This window comes from Paramormyrops kingsleyae, chromosome 16, assembly GCF_048594095.1.
Source record: "Paramormyrops kingsleyae isolate MSU_618 chromosome 16, PKINGS_0.4, whole genome shotgun sequence".
Lineage (NCBI taxonomy): Eukaryota > Metazoa > Chordata > Actinopteri > Osteoglossiformes > Mormyridae > Paramormyrops > Paramormyrops kingsleyae.
The window spans coordinates 22,249,475-22,276,439 of NC_132812.1; the positions used below are offsets into that span (position 1 = coordinate 22,249,475).

Below are 26,965 nucleotides of genomic sequence, written 5' to 3' on the forward strand. Positions count from 1 at the left end.
GAGTGTCCCTAATTCCAGACATAAAGTTGGACCTTACACTAACCATGCCAACCCCCCGTTATGCCCACACATGGCACTTTCCTGACTTACAATGACCCGCAGAAAACCACAACCCACTTCCTTATCCACCACACATTTTACCTAAAACCCACTGAACAAATTAATAAAAACAAATACTGTCTAACAGATTAACAGGACCTTTGGGCTTCATGAAGACAGAAGGAAATGGTAACATGCTAATAAAATCCCAGAGAGCATGTTCCCTCAAGCCGCATTGTTCTGTAGCATGTGGGCGGATAACCTGTTAACACACTTCTCAATCCACTTACAGTATCATAGCTGGAAGTCTGCTATAATTATTTCAGGCGAGTGTTCGTATTGATCCTCAGTGTCCATCCATCCACCGTGCTGACATGTGCGGAAAAAAAATGGAAAGTGGCATCCCTGAGAAAGATCTCTTTTTTTCAATGAAATGTGATGGTTCTGTCTCTTAGAGCAGTGATGGTGACAAGGTCCTAATGATCCTCCCTGGTTTTGGCGGGATTTACTTTGTAACTTAAGATAGAGATAAAGGTCTTTGAAATCTTAAACTTAATCTTATTTTCTTGTTAAAGTGGTTTCGAAACACCATTTTATCTTAGAGAGAGAGAGAAAACATAATTATCTCACAAAACATATATTATTGTCAGTCAGTATATTATGTGTGTGATTATCTACAAGCTTAATATCTTCTTCACGCTCTTGCAAAGTTGGATGTGTGTGTAAAAATAGCATTACCACCTACCCACAGGGAGCTGGAGTACGGCAACCATTGTTTTCTCAAACACCTTCCTGTAGAAGGTCTGTTCACCAAGGAGTTAAACGTAAACCTGCCCAAATCACAGGGCTCTGGACAGGAACAATGTCATAAATAAATCTGAGCTGATATGTGCATTATGCAATAAGTCATTCCCATTAAACCACTACTACTTCTGTACTCCATTAGTTTTCCATATGTGGGAAGCCATCTATTGAATCAGAAATAAGTGAACTGATTTTATGTTATAAATTGTGATTGCCCCTTGTTAATGTTTTTTTCAGGGGGGGGGGGTATCATCCAGCCGTTGATTTTTTTCCCAGGCATTAAAAAATGCAATGTATCTCACTCAAGACAAATTTCAACCCCTGTATATTTAATAGCTAAACACAAGTGCAAATCAATAGTGAAAATAATTTGTTTAGTTAAGGCTAATCATCCGGCTCCATTGCCTTGGTCTAACTAATTCAATAAGTGTAGCATGCATTCAAAATAACATTTTGGATAACACAAGTTGACATTAAATAAACTAATCAGCGCAAATTGGATGTAATGCACCTTCCCGCTCGCCGCTCGCTCATCAACCTGTTAAGTATGAATGTTTTCCACTTGATGGACCAGTTTCAGCAGTTAAGCCTATTTATTTTTATATTTTCTTTAAAACCATTTTGTATATATATATATATATATTTATATTTATATATAATCTATAGTTAAATGCCATGCCAGAAAAAAAACATACAAAGAAATGCGGCATTACATGCACTTAGTGAAATACATGCTGCTTCTCCGTAGCTATCATACAACAACCTGAAAGTTGAGGTCTGAGGTCTCTTATCAAAGCTGTGTGTAACTTACACCCAGGCTGCGTGTAGTACTAAAATCCATTACCCTACTTTATATAGAGTATATGTGTACATATTTCATATATTTATATAGTTAGTGTTCTTAAATATAAGAATGTAGTTGTTAGCAAATTGCAAAGTCATTGGAAGGGGAACTGGGCGATTTGGGTTCTCTACGTAAACCTGTCCGAATTCATTTTCCTGAGTTTTGGGGGCAGGTGTCCATCCATGCGTCCCCCGACCGCCACGGCCCCCACCCCTCCCCCGCTGCCGGCCAGCTTCTGCAGCTTGGGGGGCAGGTCCGCCACGGACTGGCTGATGGGCTCGATGCTGACGCGCCCCGCCTTGCCACCCTGCCTCTCCTCCAAGACGCCGGGCACAGAGCTAATGCGCTGCAGCTTGACGGGCAGCTCGCCCAGGCTGTAGGTCATCTCCGAGGCCGTGGAGCTCATGCGCAGGAGTTTGCGCGGCAGCCCGTCGCGACCCGTCATCTTCTGCAGCTTGGAGGGCAGCTTGGTGGTGCTCTCCGCCGCCACGTCCCCCAGCGACTCCAAGCCGTCCAGGGAGGTGTCCCGGTCCCCGCTGTTGCTCAGGGAGGGTGCCGTGAGTGGGGAGGAGAGGAGCAGAGCCTCCTCCTGCTCCTTCACGCTGTATGGAGGCGTCGGGACCTCAAACGTGGCATGAAACTGGGAGTAGTCCACCTTGAAGAAACCTTCCTCCAGGGAAATGACTGGGAAGAAGCGGTGACCCCACAGAACCTCATCTTCGGTGTAGGACGTCCGTGCCTGGCAAGTCATGCCTGCAGAACAACAATGACAGAAGGTCGTCATAACAGGCCGGGGCCCAGCCAAGCGTGCTCAGCATGAAGGGGCATGTTGGACGTCGAGACAATATTAATCAACCTTTTCCCAAGCAAAGGAGGAAATGTGATTCTGTTAAACACTAATGAGACACAGGTGAGCTTCTTGTCCTCTGACTATAAGCAATAAAATCAAAACATGAGTACAGGGTAGCCCAAAGACAATTGCATGAATGGGGTCAAAGGCACACAGCGACCTTCCTGCATAACTTATATTCCACCAAACACCACTGACGTTTAGCAAACTGGTATATCTATATTTTGAATGGAATAAATGTTTTTTTCATTGTGTAATTTTTCCATGTTTTATACAAATTCAACAATTCTCAGAGCACCTACACAGGTCCTCCCCTAACAGTGCTTTATAAATTCTCTCAGAAAATACCACATGGTCATATTGATATTAGCACACTTTCCACCACATGCAAAAGATGTGGGAAGGCACAGCTCTTACCATAGTCAGATAGCTTCACCTCCATCTCTCATGGGTCAGGCTACACCCTGATCCGACTTGCACCTTGGCCTCACTACAGAAGGCCTCATTTACATATTTCCATGTCTGTTCTTAACCCGCCTGTGTGAAATGTCAACGGCGAAACAACAAAACAACACCCCCTCAAAGAAGGATGAAGGATGAGGTGCACTCTGCTTCTTGCCATTCGAGCAACAGGAACACTTTTGTGTGTGTGTGTGTGTGTGTGTGTGTGTGTGTGCGTGTGCGTGTTTATTTTTGGTTCTAAAGACAGAGGTGCTGTGGTTTGTCCTCTTGGCCTGTATATAACATTAATCACCTGAGTCTTCTGGAAGGTTCCAGCAATATTACATTTTTGTCAGACGCCAATGTGCAGACGGAAAGCACAGAGATAATACGGCAGTTATGAACTTATATTACAGACTCCTGTGCAGGAAATGCATGGTTTCCTAACAGACAACATCATATGTCTGGAAGGCCATTTAATTGCCATTATCATTTACGGAGGAACCAACTGTAATGTAATAGCTAATGCACATGCTTGGTCTATGTCATAAACATGATCTAATGTACGTATTTTGCTAGCTTGCTACTGCAAAATGCACTTCAGCTCTTCAAGATTGTATTTCGGGCGCCCGATCAGACTGAAGCAGCCAATCGATTAGTGAGAAGGAAAAGTCAGTCATAAGATGGCAGTACAGGGGCTTCAGTGCGGTAGACAGATGGTGACATGGAACCCCATACTATCTATCTCCATATCCACAGGTGCCAGTGCTGAACTGAGAAATTCCCATACAGGCTCAGCAAGTAGGTACCCTGAGACACGAGCACGGCTGCGGATGGCAGCATGTTTGCGCATGAGGTAGCTAACATCCGCATTAGCATTACAACCATAACATACTGTATATTACTAATTATAGTAAGATTGAATAAGGTCAGCTAATATACGCAGGATTACCGGGGGAAAATGTTCCAACTCGTAAAGAGTGTACATAAAAGAATTTATATATTGTAACTCCGTTGTAATTCAAAAAACTGCATCCATCCAATCATCCGTCTTCCATATCTTCAAATGAACGGTGGGATGCAGTGAGCCTCTAGGCTAACATAGGAACGCAGGCTACAGGCTGGAGACACTCAGCACAGGATGCCAGTCTTAAATCTGATATATAGACACATTAGTTATACATGTATTACACATAAGAATAATTCAAAAACAGTAATGTCTGTGGATAATAGCTATACACAGTAAAACTAAATATTTCCTCTTTTTGAACAAAGCGCAATGGGACAGTGGGGTACTGCTATATTAAATGTATCAAATTAATTGTACTTAATTTCTGATCTTGCCAAATGTACATCACTGACTCGCTCCAGTATTACACACATACTGAGACACAGTAAGATGAAAGATTAAACAATCAGGATTTTTGTTACATAAGACCTTTACACGGTATCTGTGCATTTAATTTGGACTGTGAGCTATCAGTCATTCTCAGAGCTTTCCCTGTTAAATTTTCATTTAGAAAAGCTACTGGTGAAAATGCGAACAGACATAGAATTGTACATGTTTTAGTGATTTGTCTTTGACAGAAATGGAATAATGCAAGGCAGAGGTATGACTTCACTGCGCATTATGCCCAGAAATGTTCCATCTGTGGTTTTATGTCCGGGTTTAGATAAGCCCGGGCAGAGTGACCAGGCCCTGTCAGGCCACGTCGCAGTTGCGTGACGTGAACAGCCTTACGGCTCCCCCACCAATGCAAAGCCCATATCGTCTGGATCCGCCTCTGAATAGAATCGTCTTGATGGCCCAGTCCGACTCAGCCACGTCGGCATGCTGCTGTGTGGCCTCCTTTCCTGAGGGGCGGAGCTGGGCGTGATGCCCTGCTTTCTGCAATTCGACGGAGGGCAGCGCAGTAGTGCAGCCCTTTGACGTCGGGACACGGTCGCTGCTGCTGCCGTTCACAAAGGATGGGAAACGGGATTCTGGGCCAGGTCCCAGTTGGTCCTGAGTCCAGGAAGGGTGATTCCGACACGGCTTGGGTACCGTGCGTAAAAAAGGTACAGAAGACCTTCTTCTACATAAACAGGTTTAAATGCATAACCATTAAAAGGCAAAGAGCTCACCCTGAATGTCATAGTGGATAGTTTTTAAAAATGATAAAACATCTAAAACATTCAGAAAATAATGCATATTTTTTCTTTTCTTGCATATTTTCATTTTGTCCTGCCTGATGTCTCGCGATATTTTAGGACGCGTCCTCTCTACCATCCTCATCCTCCCTACCCTCCTTGTCATCTCTGAGATGTCAGTTCTGTACTACTAAACTGCCCGAGTTCTGCCTAAAATGTATAAAAATATCCCTTCAAAAATGGCTAACATTTCTTGGAAGTGAAATGTACTGTTCAGGATGGGTCAGTAATCTCAAAAGTAAAACATTCTGCTGCATAAGGGATTAAATTGATTTGATGTCTGGTCTATTTTTATGGTATCCCATAAATGGAAACTGGGATAAAACACACTGGCATCTTGCAATGGCAAACCGCCTTAAAGTCCTTGGATTAGGTTTATTTAATGAGCTCAAGGCAAGTAAGGCCCAACTTCTGTAAGCTTCATTATAGAAATGGTTCTAATTAGAAGAATTACTTAGCTGACAAAAAAATGTAAAGAACAATGAGCAAAGAACAATGAGGAACTTCTTCCTGAGACCCGGGTGGGATTGTGAACAGAACCATGTGAAATGACGGTGGGAGGAAAGAACAGGGACTTCATTTGGGGAGGGGGGTAAAGATGGATTTAATGAGATGGTGGGGAGGAGTGAAAAAAATGTGGTGGAAAAGGATAGAATAGAGTAAGGGAAAGGGGGGCATTTTTTGGGCGAGAAAAACAGTGCTAAGTCTTACATGACTGTAACATGCATGGATGCACTCGTCTCTGACATCTACACACACACCAACCATAACCCCCTCCACCACCTCACACTCTACAGTCAGGAGAAATCCTGCTGCAAACACTCATGTTTGCGGTTTTGCGTTTACCCTCCTCATCCTCCCTAACCTCTTCGTCTTCTCGTCCCTCCTCATCCTCCCTCCCTTCCTCATTCTCCCTACCTTCCTTATCTTCTCCCTTTCCTCTCATCTCGTCTACCCTCCTTGTACTCTCTACCTTCCCCATCCTCCGTACCCTCCTTGTCCTCCCTATCCTACTCATCCTGCCTACCCTCCTCATACTCCCGGTCTACCTCATCTTCACTACCCTCCTTGTACTTACTACCTTCATCTTCAGTACCCTCCTCATCCTCCCTACTTTATTCACTGCCCACCAGAGGTCTGAGACTTTCATCTCAGCTGGTGGCCCATTAAGAAAGGAAATTATCCACCAGGGATCTACAAACTGTCATGGAGTCACAACCATTCTGCGGCGCTGGAGTAAGGAAAGGCTCATAGAAAGAAGCCCCCCAACCCCCAGTGCAATAACAGAGGGGCAGATTCTCAGGCTAACTCACTCAACAGCTCCAAGGATCACTGTTTGTGTGCCAGCCCCCTTTCTGAGGGGGTCCAGGTGACACGGTCAACAGTTCTCACTTAATACACACAGTGGCGCCATCCTGCCAAATACCCCGAAAAAAGCCAGTAATTGAGTTTTCAGGACATAAATATCGATTCCCTCCTCTTCGCTAACTCAAAATACAACACTAATGTCGTTTTCCTTGGAGGTACAGCCATTGGAAGGCAGATGGATGATGCGGCAGTAAACTGTGCCTTTGGTTTGCCATTTCGGCGCATTCTTCTGGGCGTCGCTCTTCCGCAGCTCACATTACATGCGACCTTTCCCAACAAACTTATATGAGGGATGGTGAACAGGCTGTAATTTTGCTGCCCTGCTCGACGTTACACCACTTGCGAGAGAGTCAACGCCTACGACAAGGTCTAATTCTGGTGAGGAAAGTTGAAGGTTTAAGGCAGTTTCATCGCATTTACGCCCAAACCCTAGCAGGTGTAAAATGCCAACCTGGGCAAGCAGGGCCGTGGCCCAATCAGGTGTGACATCACTCCCGTCGCCAAGGCAACGTATAAACTGGAAGACCTGCTATCTTCTGACATGATTTTCTGCCAGAATAGTGAGGCTGCCGTGGGTGGGTAATACTGTAGCCTGACACCTCCAGAGTTGCACGTTCGATTCATACTCCCAGCTCAGTGTGTGCTCCAGTTTCCTCCCAAAGACATGCAGTGTCAGAGTCACATGTATGTGACTCTAAATTGCCCAAAGTGTAAGTGAATATGACCTGGAATGGGCAGGCAGCCGGGGGGCCCCTGCCTCAGACTCACGGTGACATCATACTGGATAAGTAGTTATGGAAAAGGAATGGATGGAATGGTTACAGAAATGCAGACAATATGTCAAGCTCCCAACAAAAATCATAACAGTTAAGGAATCTAACCTAGTGTCAATTAGATTATTATTAGTGTTGTGTAGCATTCACTGAATTAAGAATGGCCCCGAAACTCTAATTCAATTCATGAATTTGAATTATAGTTGAAATCAAGATGGAGAATTTGAATTTAAGGAAGCAGAATTAAAATGGAATTGAATCCACATAAATTCATATACATAGTGTGGTTGCAGCTGTAAGAATACAGCTTAATATTTCAATATGAATTAGAAATAAACATGGTTACATACACACAACACATACTGTAACATTGTTTGAAAAATGTCGTGTTATTCGGAATGAAAGAATGGAACATTTGAAGTGTCACTTATACAATAAATAATTTAGCTGTCATTTTGTGTACCATGGTGGAAGAGCACTTCATACAGCCATACAATGACCCTGTCGCAAGCCTGTCCATCTGACATCCCGCAGACACTCAGAAAAGCTACTGCAGACTCCTCACAAATGATAATACACATACAAAAAATATATTGTTAGAATAGGCTAATAGTTATATACAATTCTTCCCTTAAAATCATGCAAATCTAAAGTATTACTTCACTGCTCTCCTTGTCTCCTTGTTCTCGCTACACGTACAAGGTCAGTATATACAGTTTCTACCATCTAGAAAGTAAATGTATTATATAATTATTAATGTTTTACTCTATCGAATGACATTCATGTGTTATTGCATTGAATTTGTTTGAACTGAAATGAATTAATTTTTCTTCCTGCAATTCCATTTCCTTTCAAAATCCTGTGAGGTGTGGCCAATTCTTTTCAAATTCCAATTCATCTATGAAATGGGACACAATTCATAAATTATGAACTTTGCACAACACTGATTATTATGAAATTTATTACAGTAATTCAATGAATTTAAAGAATAAAAGTCTACAACGAACAGATGGACATTCCCTTTGTCTCTTGTGAGATTTGTCCCGTGCAGTGGGAAGATAAGATTATTCATTATAAGCTATTGCCAAATATCAGTATCCTCCTATTTCTGCTTAATTCTCATAAGCAGAAGGCTGGAAATAATCTTTCAGTTTGATAAATAACATCTGTCTTCTAATCTGACCTGCCATGGCCACAGCGTCTTCTGCTGGGTATTTAAGCAGGTTTGAATCCTCCCCCAACCCCCCCCCCCCACACACACACACACAGACACACACACTCAGAGACATTAATGTTTGTTCTGGAGTCTGCTTTATGTGAAATCTGTACAGCACATCTGCGCATGGTGGCGTTCCCCCTCTCTGTACTGCGAAATTTTCAGCACCCCCACGCTCCACGAGAACCTCGTCAACGGCTTGTCTCAACCGAGGGGAAACGTTCTATTAGCCTAATGGGCTAATCAGAGTTTAAGGGGAACATCTGCCGGAACAAAAGCCTGGTGAGCTGTAGCCCACGGCGACTGCAAATTCCCTCTTTCACCGGCTCGCTGGGTGTTCGAGGGCGGCGGGCAGCGACAGCGCTTAATGAACTAATTAACTAATCAACTTAAAAGACCACATTGGGTACTGGTTCTAAATGTGTTCCTGATGTTACACCACTGGCAAAGGGTAATGGACCAGATCCCGCCCCTCCCCCCCTCCCCAAAAAAAAAAAATTGCTTTGGGTATGACCTATGAACATTAAAGTCATCCAGGTTTACTAATAATATTGAGGTTACTACAGCATCGTCTCATGTTCGTGTGGATGGCCTGAATCCTATTTTAAAACATAGCAGGATTAGCAGCAACAATAAACTCCATCCATTAAAATAAAACCAGAAATAATGGCGTGGCGTGAGTGTTCTAAAACTGCCTTATGTAATCCTGGAAAGTCATACCTGACAAGAACTGTGGGTTTCTATGGGAACCACTGTCTGCCCGAACATACAAACCTATATGGAGGCTGAGTGCAGCTCACTTTCAGAGCTCAGATAGCACAGCAGCCTGTAAATGCAGTGCAGGCAGCAGCCCCAAAGGCGTAATTATGGACAGAGGATCAAAGAGTCCCGGTCGACATGAAGTCAGGCCACTAATGTTCCCAATATCTGCATTTAGCTTTTTTATCCATGAGCTAGTGTTTCAATTGACCCTTCAATCTCATCAAAAACCTTAGAAATAGGCCAGATTTATCATTAGTTACATGGATTACAGTTTCATCCTTTTAATAATGGATACTAGTACTATGCCAAATGGCAGACACACAAACAATATATAAGAAAGGTATTCTGAAGTCTTAATTTACTCAGTACACCAGTCTGTTTACAAATAATTATACAGTTATATTATAATCATAAATCATTTCTTAGAACAATTTTACCCAGCCTTACAGGGGATGTTTAAGGTCATTACTGTAGAAAGCCAGCTTTTTCCTTCTCAACCCGATCGTCAGACAGCTCCAGGTAGCGTAAATGTGGAGCATCTGAGGGCCCCGAGGACCGAACTGGGAAACACTTGCTTTACAGAATCTCAGTGCGCCCCTCTTTGGTCACACCCAGTCCAGAATCCAGTTACCTGCCGCGCATGTGGTCGTTCCCCACGGCCCCACCCACCTCCAGATGCTCTCAATGTCTAATCAACCACACGTCAAATCATTGAATCAACACTTATTCTATGCACTGTCTCCATTTTTAGTCCTGAGATTAAGTTTAACCTATGCATTTGCTTCTCTTAGGCTGGCTTTTTGGATCACTTCAATTGGTTTTGGTTCTGATTTGGTTTCTGGCATTGTTCTGTCTCGGTTCCTATTAGCTGAGTTCTTCACTCTGTCTTTTCTCTTCTGCACTTGGGCCCTGTAGCTCACAGTCAGCAGCCCAAGTCCTGTCAGCACTAGGTACTCTGAGACTCGTCTGCTGAAAAGAAAAGGACTGACAGGCAGAAGCCTGACCGCCTGGCGTGTGCCGCTCTGGGTGGGCCGTCCGCCTGCCTGACAATGTGCTCTGTGCTCAGGACCCTTATTAAAGCCCCATTTCCCCGAGTTCTGTCCTGCACCTGTGACAGCCACTCTTTACCAGCTCACAAACATTGCTTACGCTTCACGTTTCTCTTCAAACGTGCCCCTGTAATTGTCTCAGCTTTGTTTTTTTTCCCCCAGAAAGCCCAAAGCACACCAAAATGCGAATGCGTGCTGGTCTCCTCAGGTGCACGCAGGAAGGTTCCGGAAAGGAGAACCGGCGTCATCAGTGGGCACTCAGGCGCTTCTCCGTCTCAGTGCTCCCCGCGGGTACAACTGCAGAGGAGGTGAAGCTGCTACATTTCTCTCATCGACGAAAGGCTGAGCGACGCACACACAGCCGGCCCGATATACAGAACACGTTTCCATGCCTACAGGTACACCAGAAATGGGTCCATCGCTCACATATGTTTGCCAATGCTAGGCACCGACAACAAAAACCAACTGAAGGTCTTTTTCCATCGGGGAGCCATTAACAATTTGGAAGCACAAACCATCTTGCAGAACTAACGGATAGCTATCTCTGCTTGACAGAAAAGACTAGAACTTGACTATATCACTAGCCCTACTAATAATTTTGCTAATAGTGAAACATTAATCTCTGAATATTATCTCATCATTGCACATACATCACAGAAATGCACGAGTGTCAAACACGTGGGTGACAGATTAAGGGCTTGTGTCTCTCAGAAGCCTGGGTCAGGCGACCTTCTTGCTGAAAGAAGGGTGTCTCTGACTCTCCCCTGTGTGGAATTAGTGTCACAAATGTGGTATAAAAAGGGTTAAAAATCTACGCAACGAAAGCCAAAGCTCCCCCTTCCCAGAAGTCTGTGGACTGTGAGCTTAATGGCATTTTAAAGCTCAGTGGGTTTAGTGATACCATGACCGAGAGAGAGTCACAGTGGAGTTCAGAGCCACAATGGAGTTTAGAGCCACAATGGAGCCGGGTTCGTCACAGTTTCCTGAATGTCCTCTGCATACAGATGCCTGATGCCTGAACACACTGCATCGCTGCAACCTGCCTCCAAGCGTTTGCACGCTTTTTACCGTCATGACAGAAACTGCAAGGTCAGTACAATTGAGAATCATTTCTTACTACTTCAGCATGAAGATGGACGGCTTGTCTACATTAGGGTCGGTCCTCTCTTCGTCTGCCAAACATTAAGAAATGGAAATATCTCACGAAACCTGTCTGATGGGGCTGCGATGGGACACATATTCATTGTGTACCGTTCCTACATCGTTTTCAGTTTGGTACACACAATGAAACGAATAAAAATATTCACATGGGCAGAACCTAAATTCACAAGTAGATGTTCAAGACGGAAAGTATTATGCTAATTGTGGCTGTGAGCTGGTTACGGCTTGTGCTGGTTACAGTCAGTCATAATCGGTGTTTAGGAACATTTCCAAATAAATTACACTGGAAGCACTGTAAACAGAGTAGTTGAGTAGAACAAGACTGTCTGTTGGATCTGTTAAACCCAAACTCGGATATGTTGCTAGAAACACTTCCAACATGCTAATTCATTTGAGACGACATCATCCAAGTGTGTGTACGACCGGAGGTAGAAACATCTCCGGTAAGTTAGTCTCCCAGCGGCATTTAAGGCACATTTGCCAGGAAATTAAGTCCAGTCTAAAATAACGATAATCACTACGGGGGAGTTCATCACCACAGATTCCCGTCCATACTCGGTAGTAGAGAATTTGGGATTCAGATGGGATTTAGTTCATTATGATTGGTAGGATATTTTTGATGTTACGTTATATTTTTGATTAAGTTTATTTTACATATTTATTTTTACAACGTGCAAATAAGCATCTCTTAATATTAATTATTCAGACACATCGTCAGACACATCACCTCTGGTTTACAACTGTTCCTAATTGTGTCTGCAGTTTTAATAGAAAAAAATCTAAACAAATTCAGTTTCCCCTGCTGTACTAAATTTTCAACTAAATTGTGAACCCAAAACTGAAGTTTGTACCAAACCGTGAACTTTGTATATTCGTATACCCCTACTGACTGACATCATTGATGTGCGCGCACGCACACACACACACACACACACCTGTACTCATATCTTTGTGGGGACTCCATTTTTTCTATGGCCAAAAACCTTATTCCAACAATGGTAACCTTAACCCCTAACCCAGCCCTAACCAAACAAAATATGTCTTTTAGCATTTTTAGTTTTTTTTATTGCAGTCACAGATTTTTATTAAACTAGATTTCCTCTTGTGGGGACCACAGTGTCACATTGTGTTTATCACATTGTGGGGGCATTTGGTTCCCCCAATGTAATGTATATATACAGTAAACACACAAGTGAGCTCACATGTTTGTACTGTAATTTTTATACAGACATCCAGCTGATTCTTGATTTATAATCATGAAATGAGTGATTATTAACCAGCTTATTATTAACCATTAAACAGCCACTCAAACACGAATGGAGGTGGGTGGGATTTTCCATCTCTTTAAAAAGAAAAATCTCTGAGATATTAGGTTTTCCAGATAGAGGCGTTTATTTCATCTAACCTGTTACACACACACTCAGCATGTGCCCCCCCCCCCCCCCGCAAAGCCAGCAGGCCCTGACAGGGGCGGATTCATGCTGTGACGTGCTCCATGTGTGAAATCAGCCCCCGAGTGAGCAGGTGGCCACCCCAGGGATGGTTAAAGTCATCTGTGTGACCCTAGTGCCGCTCGCTGTGGCTGGGGAGGGGGGCACAGCAGAAGCTGATAGAGGGCCAAAACGAGAAAACAGGTGTCAAGCGGGGAAGCGGCCTGCGAGAGGCGCCGCAAGCTGCCCATTTCCATCAGCTTATCTTACACTAGCAACCAGCTTCAGACATTTCAGCGCTCGGTTAGTATCGACACACAGAGCGACCTTGGTTGGCAGTGACGGATTTAGGCAAACGCCGCACTGTCTGTCCAGCCCTCGTATGGGAAATTTGGTGGGAATATTTCCAAAATGCGTGAGCATCAAAATCCCAGCTGGCCGGCCCGTGGGTGGGGCGCGGGAATGTCACTTTGCTAATGGGTGGCCCAAGGACCAGCAGCCTTCCCCGCCTGACAGACACACAAGGAACTATTTCTCTGGGTCACAGAAACAAATGGGTCCCATCCCAAGCAGCACAGAACACAAGGCAGGGGACACCCTGGACCGGACGTCAGTCCACTGCAAACATACATGCACTACGGGTGACTCAGCGACGCCGGTTAGCATGGACTGCATGCGGAAACACATTGGCACAGAAGAAACCTGCAAAGACCACACAGTACTGCAGAGGAGGGACTCAAACCCCTAACTCTGGAGGCTTGGGGCAGAAACTCCACCCACCAGGCTATACTGATGTACGCGGCTGCGGCATTAAATAAAACACAGCATGTTACAGGGCTGAGTTCTGAGGGCAGAACAGTAGTGCAGGTTAACCCTAAGGTTATTTTGGGACTTTATTAAGAAAAATCAATACAAAATGGCTGTGTCTCTTAAAAACAAACAGGGAAAATATTACTAAAAACCCTCAAGTTCTTGGCTGTGTTTTCCCAGAGCCTTTCCCTTTCTTATTTCTGACAAACCCTCCCCTGGCTCCTCCCCCCGACCCTATAAAAACCCAAACCAGGCAATTAGCCTGATCAAGGTCAGCAGGGTTTAATTATCTGGGTCAGCTGTAGGCACAGGACTGAGCAATCTCACAGCAACGCAGAAGCAGTGCGAAAGCCAGCCGTCTTCCTGGTGTAAATTACCCACAATGCTCGGGGCCAGGTCAAAGGCACGCTTCAACAGGAACCACCTCTGCTTGTTAGGGCACGCACCTGTCCCCATACGCCGCAGGGTGACCTTGGTGCCTCCCCCTCGCACGATGTTTAGGACGAGCTCCGGCCGGCCCTGGCTGGGGCCACGGACAGCCCGGCACCAGAAAACACGATAACGTGGCAGAGTGCCTGCTGGCCCAGTTCTGAGAGCGGTCAGCCACGGAAAGGAGGGTCTACAGGCGATGGAAGTTAACAGAAGGAAGATGGCGAAGAAGAGCTGAAAAATGCATCAAAGGAAACCAAAACTGTTCCACAACCACCTGTCTATCATCTTACTACCACTGCTCCGTACAAAGACACAAAAATAATTATATACTGTCTGTAAAACATTCAATGAAATGTTTCATTTTTCATTTAAAGCCAAAAATCACGCACAATTTGTATCTCTTATACAAATGACAGAGAATCTCTTTACGAGCTGTCGTCTGAGCTTTCTTTGTCTGCAGAGGAAGCAGAGAATTGGGCACGATATGAGCTGGGGTTACATTCAACTGCTTCTGTTGGTGAGTCTGAATACACATGAAGTGCTGGGTGCCTGGAATGGGGGGGGGAAGGGGTTAGTGCAACCAGGGTGAAGCAAACCACAAACATCCCACTTTGTGGGGGAGGGGTTGATGATGGGGAGGGAAGGTCAGTCACAGGCCCTACAGGTAGAGCATTGATGTAGCGTTGGGCAAGGACATGGACCGGGCTTTGGTCATGGACAGGTCTGGAAAGATGGGAAAAGGGTCTGTAATATCGCAGAGGGAGGACGGAAAAACAGAGGAGAGAGAATGTTCCAGATGTTCCCAACACCCTAAACAGATTAGATATCACTGACTCCTGGGTGATTTGAAATCCGTTAGATTTATGGGACAGGAATGCTCTGGAAAGAATGGGGATAGAACATAAAGACATGATGTTTACTCAGCTTGATCATATCAGAATGAAACAAATCAGTCACTCAGGATAGAGATATTTCAGTAAAGTAATGCTTGTAGGTACACAGAAGGGTGTAATTAACAGTACACAGCCTGGGAGAGCTCACTGTATATTCAGATAACTGGAGATTGCCATCATGTTATAAAGAAGGGCAGGCAGCTGAAAAATAATAATTTTTGGTTTCTGAAAGCACTGACTGAGAGATATCAGCTATTTGCGCCGTGCCTCTTGACGGCAAAGAGAAAATCCGGCAGCAATTAATGACTGTTCTGCTGCATAAGTTTCTGTACAACAAAATAACACAATCAGATCTACTGCTGCTGACATAACGGGGTGCTGGAGAGCGAGGAGATGAAAAACCAGAACCCAACAGCCGTCCCTTAGAGGTCCAGTGTTAAGATCTCACTACCCCCAGGCTCTCCTGGCTGGAGCGTTTTGCTGACATCACTTCCTGTCACATATCACATACTATGAGGTCCCGTCACATTTGAGGAACTGAGCCAGAAGAGAAAGAAGATTTTAAATCCTGTAGGGCGTGGTCCCTAATCTCATTTGCTTCAGATGCATATGGACGCTATTCATGTCACATTGGATGTGGTAATGTAGTGAAAGGACCAATGACGGAGGGATTAAACTGAACCCCTCACTGCAGGAATGACACTGCAGAATCTCTGGGGGCCTGCAGTGTCACGTGATGCCTCCCAAAATCCCACGGGGGTTTTCCACTATTGGTTGAAAAATCTTCCCTAGTCCAGTCTCCGGGGAACAGTGCAATGCAGCATGCATCCACAATGTGTGAATTTGATTTATTAGGCGAAAAAGGAGAGAACTGAACCTTCATATTTATGTTTTTTAAGTGTGCATATTCAAAATGTACTGTCGAACATAATGTGGGTTGAAAACACCTTACAGAAATAGCCCTGTTAAAATGAAAATAACACTATGCAAATTCACTTCAATTCTCTTCCCAGCACTAGTGATTCACTGATCTATCACAGTCAGTATGGATTTTGCCCTATCACTCCCACTCTACGTGAGAGATTTGTCCGATGCGTGGCACTACAAGCCTCGTTAAAGTCTGCCTCCTCTCCCAGCAACTTTGGGGGATGCCTCTCTGCTTTTATAGGCTTTCATTTTCACTGCAAAGGATTTTAATTAGGACCCTGAACGATCGGTGCCTTTTAAAAGGGCCTGTTCTCGGAACCAATAATTGTGAACAAGAATGGATTTCACACTGTTCCGACGAAGAGCACGGACTGGAATCGTTACATCCAGCACCAGACTGTACATACTGCTTCCTGTGCTAGACAGCCTGGTTTCTTTGTGTCTATGAGAGCTCCGCTCTTCTCTGGCAGAGGCCTCAGGCCCAGAATGCCCCAGACAGTATGGGACAGGGATGCTGTGTGCTCCAACTGGGCTCTACCCTCAGGATCTACACCCCTCTCGTGAGAGAAGGTCTCCGGCACAGATGGGAGATTTTCCCCTAGGAGGAAACTCAAAACATCCTCGGCTTTACATCTTGGACGTGGTGAATCGTAAGAATCCACAACCTGAACTCCCACACAAGCCAGGGAGCATTTAGAAGATGGCTGTGTCTTTCTCCTCGTTTATGGATTTAGAACCAAGCGACTCCCTGCAGATCAATCCTCTCCAGACATCCTGTAGGATGATGTCAACTGTCAGAGGCTCTACTGAGGGGGTGAGCGTCTCTGTTGAGCTCTTCTGCACTTCAGCCCACTCCTCCTTTTCCTACAGACATCCCAGTCCCCTCTGATGCTGCTCAGGGCCAATATGAAACCTCCAGGTCACCCCCCCCCCCCACCCAAATCTGAAGCCCTTAGGCCAAACCTCCCTTCACTATTGTTGTGAATTCTTTACAATGTTTGTCCATCCTGAAGTGCTCCTCTTTTTTTCGCTCTATTCAGTAACAATAAGTGTGATGCAACCCAGCGTTCCCTTGTTCCCAAAATAAAACTGTTGAAAGCCAAAGCGCTGGAAGCCAAAGTATTAAAAATGCCCATTTTTAATTATATGTGCTCTACGGCGGGGAGGACAGCACTGGAAGAATATCTAGAGGTGTCAGTGTTGACCGGGCGTTTATAAATCACCGCGGAACATGGCTGCTGCATAATGGCTACAAATATCCCCCGTTTGACCAAGGTTGTGTTGCTCTAAACTCTGACTCCTTGATTGTGCCTCTTACTGACAATGATTTATTACCCCCCAGCACAGACATACAAAAATCCCTATAGTCAGGTAATTACAGCCCTCACCCTCAGGAGCACCACCGTTCACCGAAACCACGTAGTTAATCGTTGACATCATAGCTGGAGAGCTTAGTTGATTATTCTTGTAATGCACGATTCCTAGTCACAGAAGGTTCCTGAGAAGTCACCTTGCACTCTTACCAATTGGGCCAATGTCTGTACTCTTCTGTCCTCATTTGGAGTCCATCGTTCTTCGAGACACGTCCAGCAACTAACTCTGAGGCTTGTTCTACCATTTTTTAATGAAAGGTCTTCAGAACTCCCTGTTTTCTGTGGATATATAGTGACACTGCATTTCTTAATGGCCTAGTTCCCCAAATGCAAATCGACCGCAGCACAACCTGACCCACGGCCGCTCTACCAGATGCACCATTATTACCCTGTGGGTAAGCGGCCCTCGGATTTCTGCAACTGGCCCTCTCCAGAGGCCTAGTGGTCCTCAGACACTCTTACGCCAAAATAAACACCCATACCTGGCCAGAATCGGCTACTGGGGACTCTTCTGCAAACCAGCAGGGACACATCGCTCCCGACATAATCCCTCACACCCAACAGGCAACCTTACAAATCACCTAAAGATCTGTGAGTCTATTACACTTGGCAGGACAGCAGGTAGTAAAGGTCAGGAGGAAAAGAGACAGCCATCGCAGCTCCTGCGACGCTGCTGGTAATTGCAGCAACACAAGGAGCCACGTGCTGCATCCATCATCGCAATGCACACAGCAAAAAAAAATAAAAAGAATGAAAGAGATAGGTCTCCCAATGGGTTAGTCCTAGTGAAGATTATTATTATTAAACGGCCTCCGACGGAGGTGTGTTTCTTTTTAAAGATCCTTTGGTTTGCAGGGAACTAGACTATTAACAGCATTCGTCACGTTAACGTGGAATACGGAGGGAGATCGCGAAAACCGGCGAAGGGAAAGTGAACTGTGGACTCTCCTCTGCCGACATGCATACGATTCACACGTATTCTGATGCAAGTTGGGAGGCGCAGATAAACAAACAGCGCTTACGAAATCAATCTAAAGGCACAGCTCCTGGCTCCCATGCCACCTACCCGCATCGCAGCATGAAGACACAGCGGCTGCACACCAAGAGGGAAATTCTACCCTTCGCAAAACAGAGGAGGCGCACACTGGCTGCGGATAAATTGGCCATGGAGCCTGTATGTTCCTCCTGCTGTTTGATGGCTGGTGTTACCTGCCTCTCTCTCATTTAGGGCCGTGTTTGCCAGTCCGATCCTCAGGGACCTACAGTCGGTCCATGTTTTTGTTCCCTCCCAGCTCCCTGCCTGGAGAATTGAAAAGATCAGTGTCTTATATATATTTTTATATACTTATAGTGCCTTTTGCAACAGAGTCGCCCTGAGGTGCTTTACATGGGTGTGTCGTGATACATTACTTCATTAAGACAGAATAATACGAAAACAGGGAAGACGAAGAAAGAAAGCGAGCCAGAAAGAAAGAAAGCCAGATAACAACAGAGGAGAGGAACCAAAAAATTCTGGGGGTCCAAGGTCAATTGGCTGCCCAACACCCCCAAGTATGCAAAAATTATTGAAAAATAAGGAGTGGGCTTGCTTGCTAAAAGCAAGGTGTAAACTTTTTAGGAAAGAAACATGGTGAATATTGCTGGATGGTGATCCCCATCCTCTGGGCCAAAATGCAGAACCCGGTTTGTTAAAATGGACCGAAAAATGGCCAAGTTCAACGATTCAAATGCACACTCACAGCGGCCATAGAGAGAGCTGGCGATTCACTCGCAGCAATTATGTAAATGGCTCCTAAAAAACTGCACACATTACCCCTAAATGCACCTTGTAACAGGCTGCTACACACACTCAGCACCTGGAGGAGAGACTTATGGGGTGGGGGTGGGGGGGGGGGGCACTGCCGAGATTAAACCTGCACGAGCGGAAACTGCGACGCTGCACATCCCAGGAGACGTTCCCGTTTCGCTCGTAAGATCGTGGCTGCGGCTGCGACTCCACGCTGTAGTGCATGAAGCATTTCAGGCAGCCCAAATCACATTCTACATAACAGTGGTCTCTGTGTTCTCCCAAATCGTTAATGGATAGGCACATTCTTAAAAAAAAAAAAAAAGTCGAGAATTTTTCAAGCACAATATGTTATCAAACAGAAATGTACGAGGAATCAGCTAGCGGTGTTACGCTACGGGAATCGCTAGCTTGAGTTTTCTGTGGAAATAATAACACAACTGCTATTTGCGCTTGTTTGTTTTCTGTTTTTCCTTTCCTTGGAAGTCAAATGAGGCTGCTCTGCCAATTCTACGGGAAGGTTAAATAACTTAAGTAAGAAATTACAGGTTAGCCGTCCGTAATTAGTGGCGACGGGCATGCTGAAGAGCTGTGGTACGATTGTGAGCGACTGAATGTCTGTAACACTGGCGAGAGGACGTCTGCCATTTTCCCTCCCGGTCAGTTCACTTTCCCTAGCCTATATCTGAATGTAGGTGTTAAAACCTGCACCAGAATCTTACCAAAATTTAGGCCCCGAAATGATGACCGGACACCATAGTCAAACTCACTGTATGAGTGGAAAGATATTCTGCATAACTTACCATGACAGACAGCTGCGTGCAATGCGGAGACGGGGACATGACTTTCGAGTAATGATTCAAATGAAGATCAGTTTGAAGCTGCCAGAATACCATTAGTACATACCACTAGTTTTTGCTAATTTCAGTGCGCTTTAGAGAACTTACCCAATCATTCCATTGAATGAGGATTTTTATGCAACCCAGGCTTGTAGTTTATTGATGTCCCTCCATCTCTTTCTGAGCTGCTTATCCTAAGCAGGCATTAAGAAGGCAGGAAGCACAGGGCCGGGGTACACCCCGGAAGGGATGCCAGTCTACCACAGGGCACAGGGCTGGGGTACACCCTGGGAGGGATGCCAGTCTACCACAGGGCACAGGGCTGGGGTACACCCCGGGAGGGATGCCAGTCTATCACAGGGCACAGGGCTGGGGTACACCCCGGGAGGGATGCCAGTCTATCACAGGGTACAGGGCACAGGGTTGGGGTACACCCCGGGCAAGATGCCAGTCTATCACAGGGTACAGGGTCTGAGGTACACCCCGGGAGGGATGCCAGTCTATCACAGGGTACAGGGTCTGAGGTACACCCTGGGAGGGATGCCAGTCTATCACAGGGCACAGGGCTGGGGTACATCCCTGGGAGGGATGCCAGTCTATCACAGGGCACAGGGCTGGGGTACATCCCTGGTGGGATGCCAGTCTATCACAGGGCACAGGGCTGGGGTACATCCCTGGTGGGATGCCAGTCTATCACAGGGCACAGGGCTGGGGTACATCCCTGGTGGGATGCCAGTCTATCACAGGGCACAGGGCTGGGGTACATCCCTGGGAGGGATGCCAGTCTATCACAGGGCACAGGGCTGGGGTACACCCTGGGAGGGATGCCAGTCTATCACAGGGCACAGGGCTGGGGTACATCCCTGGTGGGATGCCAGTCTATCACAGGGCACAGGGCTGGGGTACATCCCTGGGGGGGTGCCAGTCCATCACAAGGCACATTTGGTTCCCACAATGTAATATAAACCTAGTCCACACGCACACACCCACACACACACATACAAGGCAGAGATAAGATGTGGACCCCCACCCTGGCTGTGTGAGGCAGCAGTGTTACCCGCTGTGCCAGCATGTCGACCATCCATTGGCGTCTATACTGTCAGTTATGTTGACGTTTTTGAGTTTTACAGGCTTTCTGCCATATCTGTTCCTATTCGGTATACATATTTTAAGCGCTCAGTACCGTGATCTTAAATGAGGGCTGAGGAGAAGCGAAAAAAAAATGGTTTCCATGGAAACAGAGTTACAATAGTCAAGAAAGTATCTAGGGACAGAGACTGTTCATCAGATTTACAGATACACTGTTTTCATACTAGTGGTTCATACTCTCAATCCCTCTCCTAATTCAACTGGCCAACAAATCGAGCGGCTTCACTAAATAATGCAAAACTCACATCTGATTGCCCCCTCCTTCATTTTAAATTCACCTTCCTCGACATCTACAGTATGTATAAACCAAGAAAATCTATATTTCACCAAATAAAAAGGGAGTCATTTCATTTGGTGAAATAAATGCATCTTAAATGTTTCACACTCTGAACACTGGTTTTTAAATTAATAAGCTGAGAGCAATAACTTTGATGTACATCAGTGGATAAGTGAGTAAAATATTTCAAGTCCCTAAAGCTCTGGGTAGAGTTAAATATCTATCTATTATCTATTATCTATAACCTCCACTAGACTCGAGGTCACTAGGGAAGTCCGTCGTCATGAAATTCAGCACAGCTTAAAGGGTGAGATCTGAAGTTGAGGTCACAGACAAAGTATTTACGAGCAGGCCAGCCCAACTGAGGTAAGCCAACCTAGGACAGTTAGGGCATTAGTTAAATGTCAAATCTTTACCATTCTGTCGGAATGAGAAAGTGAAGAAAATTACTCACAGGAACCCAGGGAGAGAATACAAGCAACGAGCAGGCAGAGTTTGGACCTTCAAATCTGGATAGTGGTCATGTTAGCGCTAAGCCTTCATTCCAACACACTCTTAAACCCTTTCAGTTCACACTCAATATCAGACCAACGTCTATGTGCTGCTGAGTTTAATGATGGCATGCTGTACAAGAGCCAGTCGGAAAATGTCGCCTGAATGCCGGTGGAACTCGAGTCCACTCTGCTGTTCTCATCGTGTAGCCAAAATATCGACTCCCAGCTTAAAACACTCCACATCACGGACAGCTTACATAACAGTACCCTCCACCTGACAGGTCTGGGGGCTATTAAAGAAACAGGCCCTATAGCTGGCATGCCACTTGCCGGTGATCTGAGGGATTTTTGTAGCATGACATCATGTTGACGGTCCCGTAAGCCCCTCTGCGTGATTCCCCCTCTTTTCAGTCAGGGTGAGGCTGTCGCTGTTTCTTCACAACCAGCACCCAGAGTCTCCCGGTTCGCTTTCCATCACATTTTCACCAGTAAAAATAAACGCATCTCACTTGTTTGACAATAAGACAAGTTGGCTATAATCTTAGCTTTCCCCCAAAAAAGAATGAAATAAGATGAACACTTGTCAAATAATTTCTTCAACGATCATCACCGTCCATCAATTTTGTTACAAAACATATGCATGTAAAATGAGTGCTTAACTCATTCTGCTAATACGCTGCAAAACAAACACTGTGATTTTCTCTTTCATCACAATGAACCTAAGGTAGGCCCTGCTTGATTTCCTGTAAGGACTCCATTTCCATGCTAGGTCTCCTGACCAAGTGAGAAGGCTATCAACAGAAGGCATTTGATCTACTTCATCACAGCAGCACTATTTAAGCAGACAACAAGGCACGTCAACTTTGATGATAGCCTTAATCCATAGTTTGGTTAAACAGCCAAGTATCGTTGCACTGGGCAGATCTATAAATAGAGGATATAAGTTAAAAAATTCAGCACGCTTTCAAGTGAGAAAGATTACCTCATAACGGTCGGATTATAGCTGGGACACGGAACAACAGTCAGCCGCCACCAAAACACATAACGGTCAAAATTACATTCGGCTTAATAAAATTTCTTATTTTTTCATAATCTTTGCAATGCCTTAAAGGGACATCTCTGCACAAGGCCTGCTTATCTTTATGAAGCAGGAGGGGGGCGAGACTTTTTGCCGTCCTGGTGAGTAAAATGGATGATTCAATCAGAGAAAGGTGGGCACTTTTATGCTGGGATTCCATCTACCGCCTGTCCATTTGTTAAGTCTAATGTACTGTCGATAACGGTATCAGAAAACAGCACGCTGTGTAAATTATTCACTCCTCTTATGTAAGGATCTGCAGTGTTTGTACACAGGAAAATCCCCAATATTTCAGCCATTTTCCTCTCCTAGGCAAACTGAAAATCTAAGTGTGTATCACCCCCAGCCAGATACTGGAACGAAACAAAGAAAATTCTTAAGGCGGACTACCACCTTATTTTTGCAAAAAGAACCTAGAGCCCAAATCAGTTCTCCCTTACTAACCATACAAGGACACACACAATGTAATCCTCACAAAAAGGCTGGTTTTGTTTGTGTTGTAACGAAATCGTTTAAAACTGGATCTGTATTACTTTTGAGACACCGTCAGCCCAACGATCCTGACAGATGTGTTCTAAGGTCACGAATAAACGCCATGCAACGGCCAAGCACCTAAGGAAGGTCTTACGGAGTTCACACAAAGACACGCTGCTCTAATTTCATCCTCCTAAGATAATTTCATTTTGACCAACATACACTGAATATGATAGTGTATAAACCTCTGGAGCCATTCAATTTGCTCAAGAGTAATTTTGTCTCATTCGTAGAGGCCATTCAGCTCATTTATTTAATTTATCATATAGTGCTTTTGAGTGTTTTTACAGTTTCATGTTGTTTCTTGTGTTCGTGCACTTCTGCAGGAACACGATCGCGCAGGACGGACTGACCTGTGGTCTCCACGATCCCCTCTAAGATGACGACGATCTCGAACTGCTCGGTCTGCATGGAGCGCTGTGACAGCTCGTAGAAGGGGCTTCGGCTGTCGATCACGTGACAGATGGTCAGCGGCGACACCAGAAACAGCTGGTCGGCGCCGGTGCTGAAACCCACGTCCAACTCCAGCTGGTCCAGCGGCAGGAACTCGCCTTCGGGCGTCTGGCGGGACTGCGCGGGCATGCAGAGAAGCGCACATGATCAAGCGCCGTCTCAACGGCTGTTTACATCTTGTCAGTCATCAATCATTCCGAGACTCGCGGTGCAAATCCTATTAAGTTCACATCAGATGCAGTTTTTTTCTAAGAATCATGGGCGTTAACTGAATAGAAGTCTTTTCTAATTACGATTTATTAAGATGGTGCCGCAGGGTAATAGCCTAACGACTCCGGAAAAAAACAAAATAAATTAAATAAACCATTGCAGTGTATGATAGTTTCTTGCTTGCCATCTTGAAATCATGAACCATTACTGTACTGCTGTAAAATAATCAAGAAGAAATTCATATATTAAGATATACAATTAATTAGAATTAGAATTACAATTCTACATATGGGGTGAAAAAAATACCTTAAGTTTTTATATAGCCTACATATACATAATCCAGTTTTCACTGAAACCAATATTTGGAATACAACAAAGATACTTTTCATTGCATAATCAAAAATGCACAAGTACACAGGAATAATTAATAATGACATAGGCATCATTTTTAATTCTGGTAATGAATTCATTTAGGAGCGTTCTTGTTAATTGTGAATTAACTGCTAGGGGGTTTATATTGCAGTAAGACTTACTTTCAGCAGTTTGCAGCGAATTTGCGCAGAGACCATATGGCTATTGCGCAGGTTGCCGACTCGAAACATCAGAGTTAGTTTCCCATCTCGCATGGAAATAGCTGCATGTTCACTAAACATCAAAGTCTCTGCCCTTTTCTTGGGCTGCGACATTTTTATGAACATGCAGCCAATTAAAAAAGCATCTACGATTGATCCGAGAATTGACTGGAAAAGGAACAAAATGATCCCCTCTGGACATTTGTCCGTAATATACCTGTAGCCGTAGCCTATAGTAGCCTCTGTCTCGATAAAGAACAAAAACGCCGATGGAAAGTTATACACATTGGCCACGCATGGCGTATACTTGTCATCGTGGGCTCTGTTGAGATCTCCTCTTATGTAGGCGATGACCCACCACATGGAAGCCATGAAGAGCCACGCCACCGTGTAAGTAAGGATGAAAATGAACAAATTCCAGCGCCATTTAAGATCTACAAGGGTGGTGAATAAGTCCGAGAGGTATCTGCTCGTTTCGCCCCCCAGGTTTCCGTGCTGGACGTTACATCGTCCGTTCTTGTCCACGAAGCGCTGCCTCTTCTTCTTCTTCTCCGCGGCCGGCTGGTTGAACCCAGAACCGCTCGATGAGGTGGTCACTACCTGATAATCGTCCCCAAATTTCTTTCGAAGTGCAGACATAATACGCTGACAACAGTCTTAAGGGAATGATCGTAAGGATTCAACGCGCAATCCCTCTCCCTTCCGTGCCGTGATTTGACTTGCTGCGGGTGTTTTTTTTATTGCATGCGTTTTACTGGTGTGTAAAAAAGAGAGTAGCGTAACTGCTACTTCCAAAAATATACAGTGATCGATAAGGGTCCACTCTTTTCCTACAGCAGTTAGTAAAAAAATCCAAGCCGATGCGCCCAGCCAAACGGACACGCATAGGTGTTTTTACTGTCATGGATTACAATAAAAATCTCACCATCGTAAGATTACAGGCAATCTGACATATATCATCTGCTGGCCCGAAGCGCAACCCGTGGTTCGAGCTCGGTAGCGGTATCTTCTTGGATGTCCCGCTGATCGCTCATCAGATCTTCCCAGGTCTCACCGATGCGGGTTTGACACGGGAGTTTCCGCCGCTCCGCGTCAAGTCAAAGTCCGCACCTTAAGCTCAAAGTTGCGAGCGTCTCGGGGCTTCATCAAAGCTCATCGCCGGCCGAGGAAACACATTATACGCGACACTTTTGGATAAATGGCTCCGCTCATGAAGGGGCAGATCTTGCACGTTGGTTTTGAAGAAGCTTAACAAGCCTACGCTCTCGCGCGCCAATGAATTTGGCTTCCGCTGGTCAACAATCGACACTGTATTTAAGGTTTATTTCTGCTCCAGTTCTACCAGTCGATGAATATGATGCATCAGACTCGCCCGCTGTTCCGCTTGCAGGTGAGGGAGATGTAAAATAGGCTGCTTTCTCGTCTGCCGTGCTTTCCCCCCCCTACACGGCTTCTGCGCACTGCCTGCCAAAGATGCTCTGCTGCGCTTGGCCCAGCGATACCTACTGGGGGGACACGGATTTAAAGGCTGCATGTGAGAGACGATGCCTGTGTGCGCAAAGGCGAGGGGGGACGGCCCTTACCGACGGGTGCTGCCTTTTAAATTGCAAATAGTTTGTTTAGACTTATTTTAAAGTAAAATGACGATCAAAGTTCTTTTGATGTGTTCCGTTGAATGTCTAATTTGAGGGGAGGATATTCAGGTTGCAAACGCCTCCGCGCGTTACAGTAATAATGGCCGGATAGGACTGTACAAGGGTGTTTATTGCTCCCCTGGCAAGCCGTTATATATCATTTATTATTGATTTATCATCATCATTGCTTAGATTATCAAAAATTCAGTAAAGCAGCCGACCCACTAAGCAGGATGCGGAGAACCCAGATGTTTTTTGGCTAACTCTCTGCCTGGTCATTGATGCCTTTGCGTTTATTATGATACAGTATTAATTAAAGGGTCACTTTTCCATATGAGACAAGAAACACATACATTTCCAAGACCGTTCTTATGTATCATTATTATTTGTTCAACTCAGGCAACTGTAAATCCCCTAACTGTACTAATGTTTATGGCTATTATAAAATAGGTGTAAAAATAATAATGACAGAAAAATAAAACATAATAACCTTTCATATATTATCATTGAGGTAAAACCCAAATTATATAAGTAAAGAAACTGACCTGAAAAAACTGATTATACCTCAGTTTGCAGC

At 45.0% G+C, this 26,965-nt stretch overlaps 1 protein-coding gene across 1 annotated transcript; it reads right to left on the bottom strand.

The window, feature by feature from the left end:
* Positions 1–1,169: 1,169 nt before the first annotated feature.
* LOC111858309 (G protein-activated inward rectifier potassium channel 1-like) lies at positions 1,170–26,266 on the bottom strand. The gene is made up of 3 exons (XM_023839966.2): positions 24,716–26,266; positions 23,873–24,089; positions 1,170–2,440 (listed from the first exon to the last, which is right to left on the bottom strand). Exons 1-3 carry the CDS (start codon positions 25,391–25,393, stop codon positions 1,815–1,817), a joined length of 1,521 nt encoding a protein of 506 aa, XP_023695734.1. The 5' UTR covers positions 25,394–26,266; the 3' UTR covers positions 1,170–1,814.
* Between the last annotated feature and the right edge of the window lie 699 nt (positions 26,267–26,965).

Coding starts and splice junctions, on each gene's coding strand:
- LOC111858309 (XM_023839966.2), bottom strand. CDS start 25,393: ATGTCTGCACTTCGAAAGAAATTTGGGGACGATTATCAGGTAGTGACC. Junction 24,090..24,715: donor TTCGCTGCAAACTGCTGAAA/GTAAGTCTTACT, acceptor ATGCCCGCGCAG/TCCCGCCAGACGCCCGAAGG. Junction 2,441..23,872: donor GGGGATCGTGGAGACCACAG/GTCAGTCCGTCC, acceptor GTTGTTCTGCAG/GCATGACTTGCCAGGCACGG.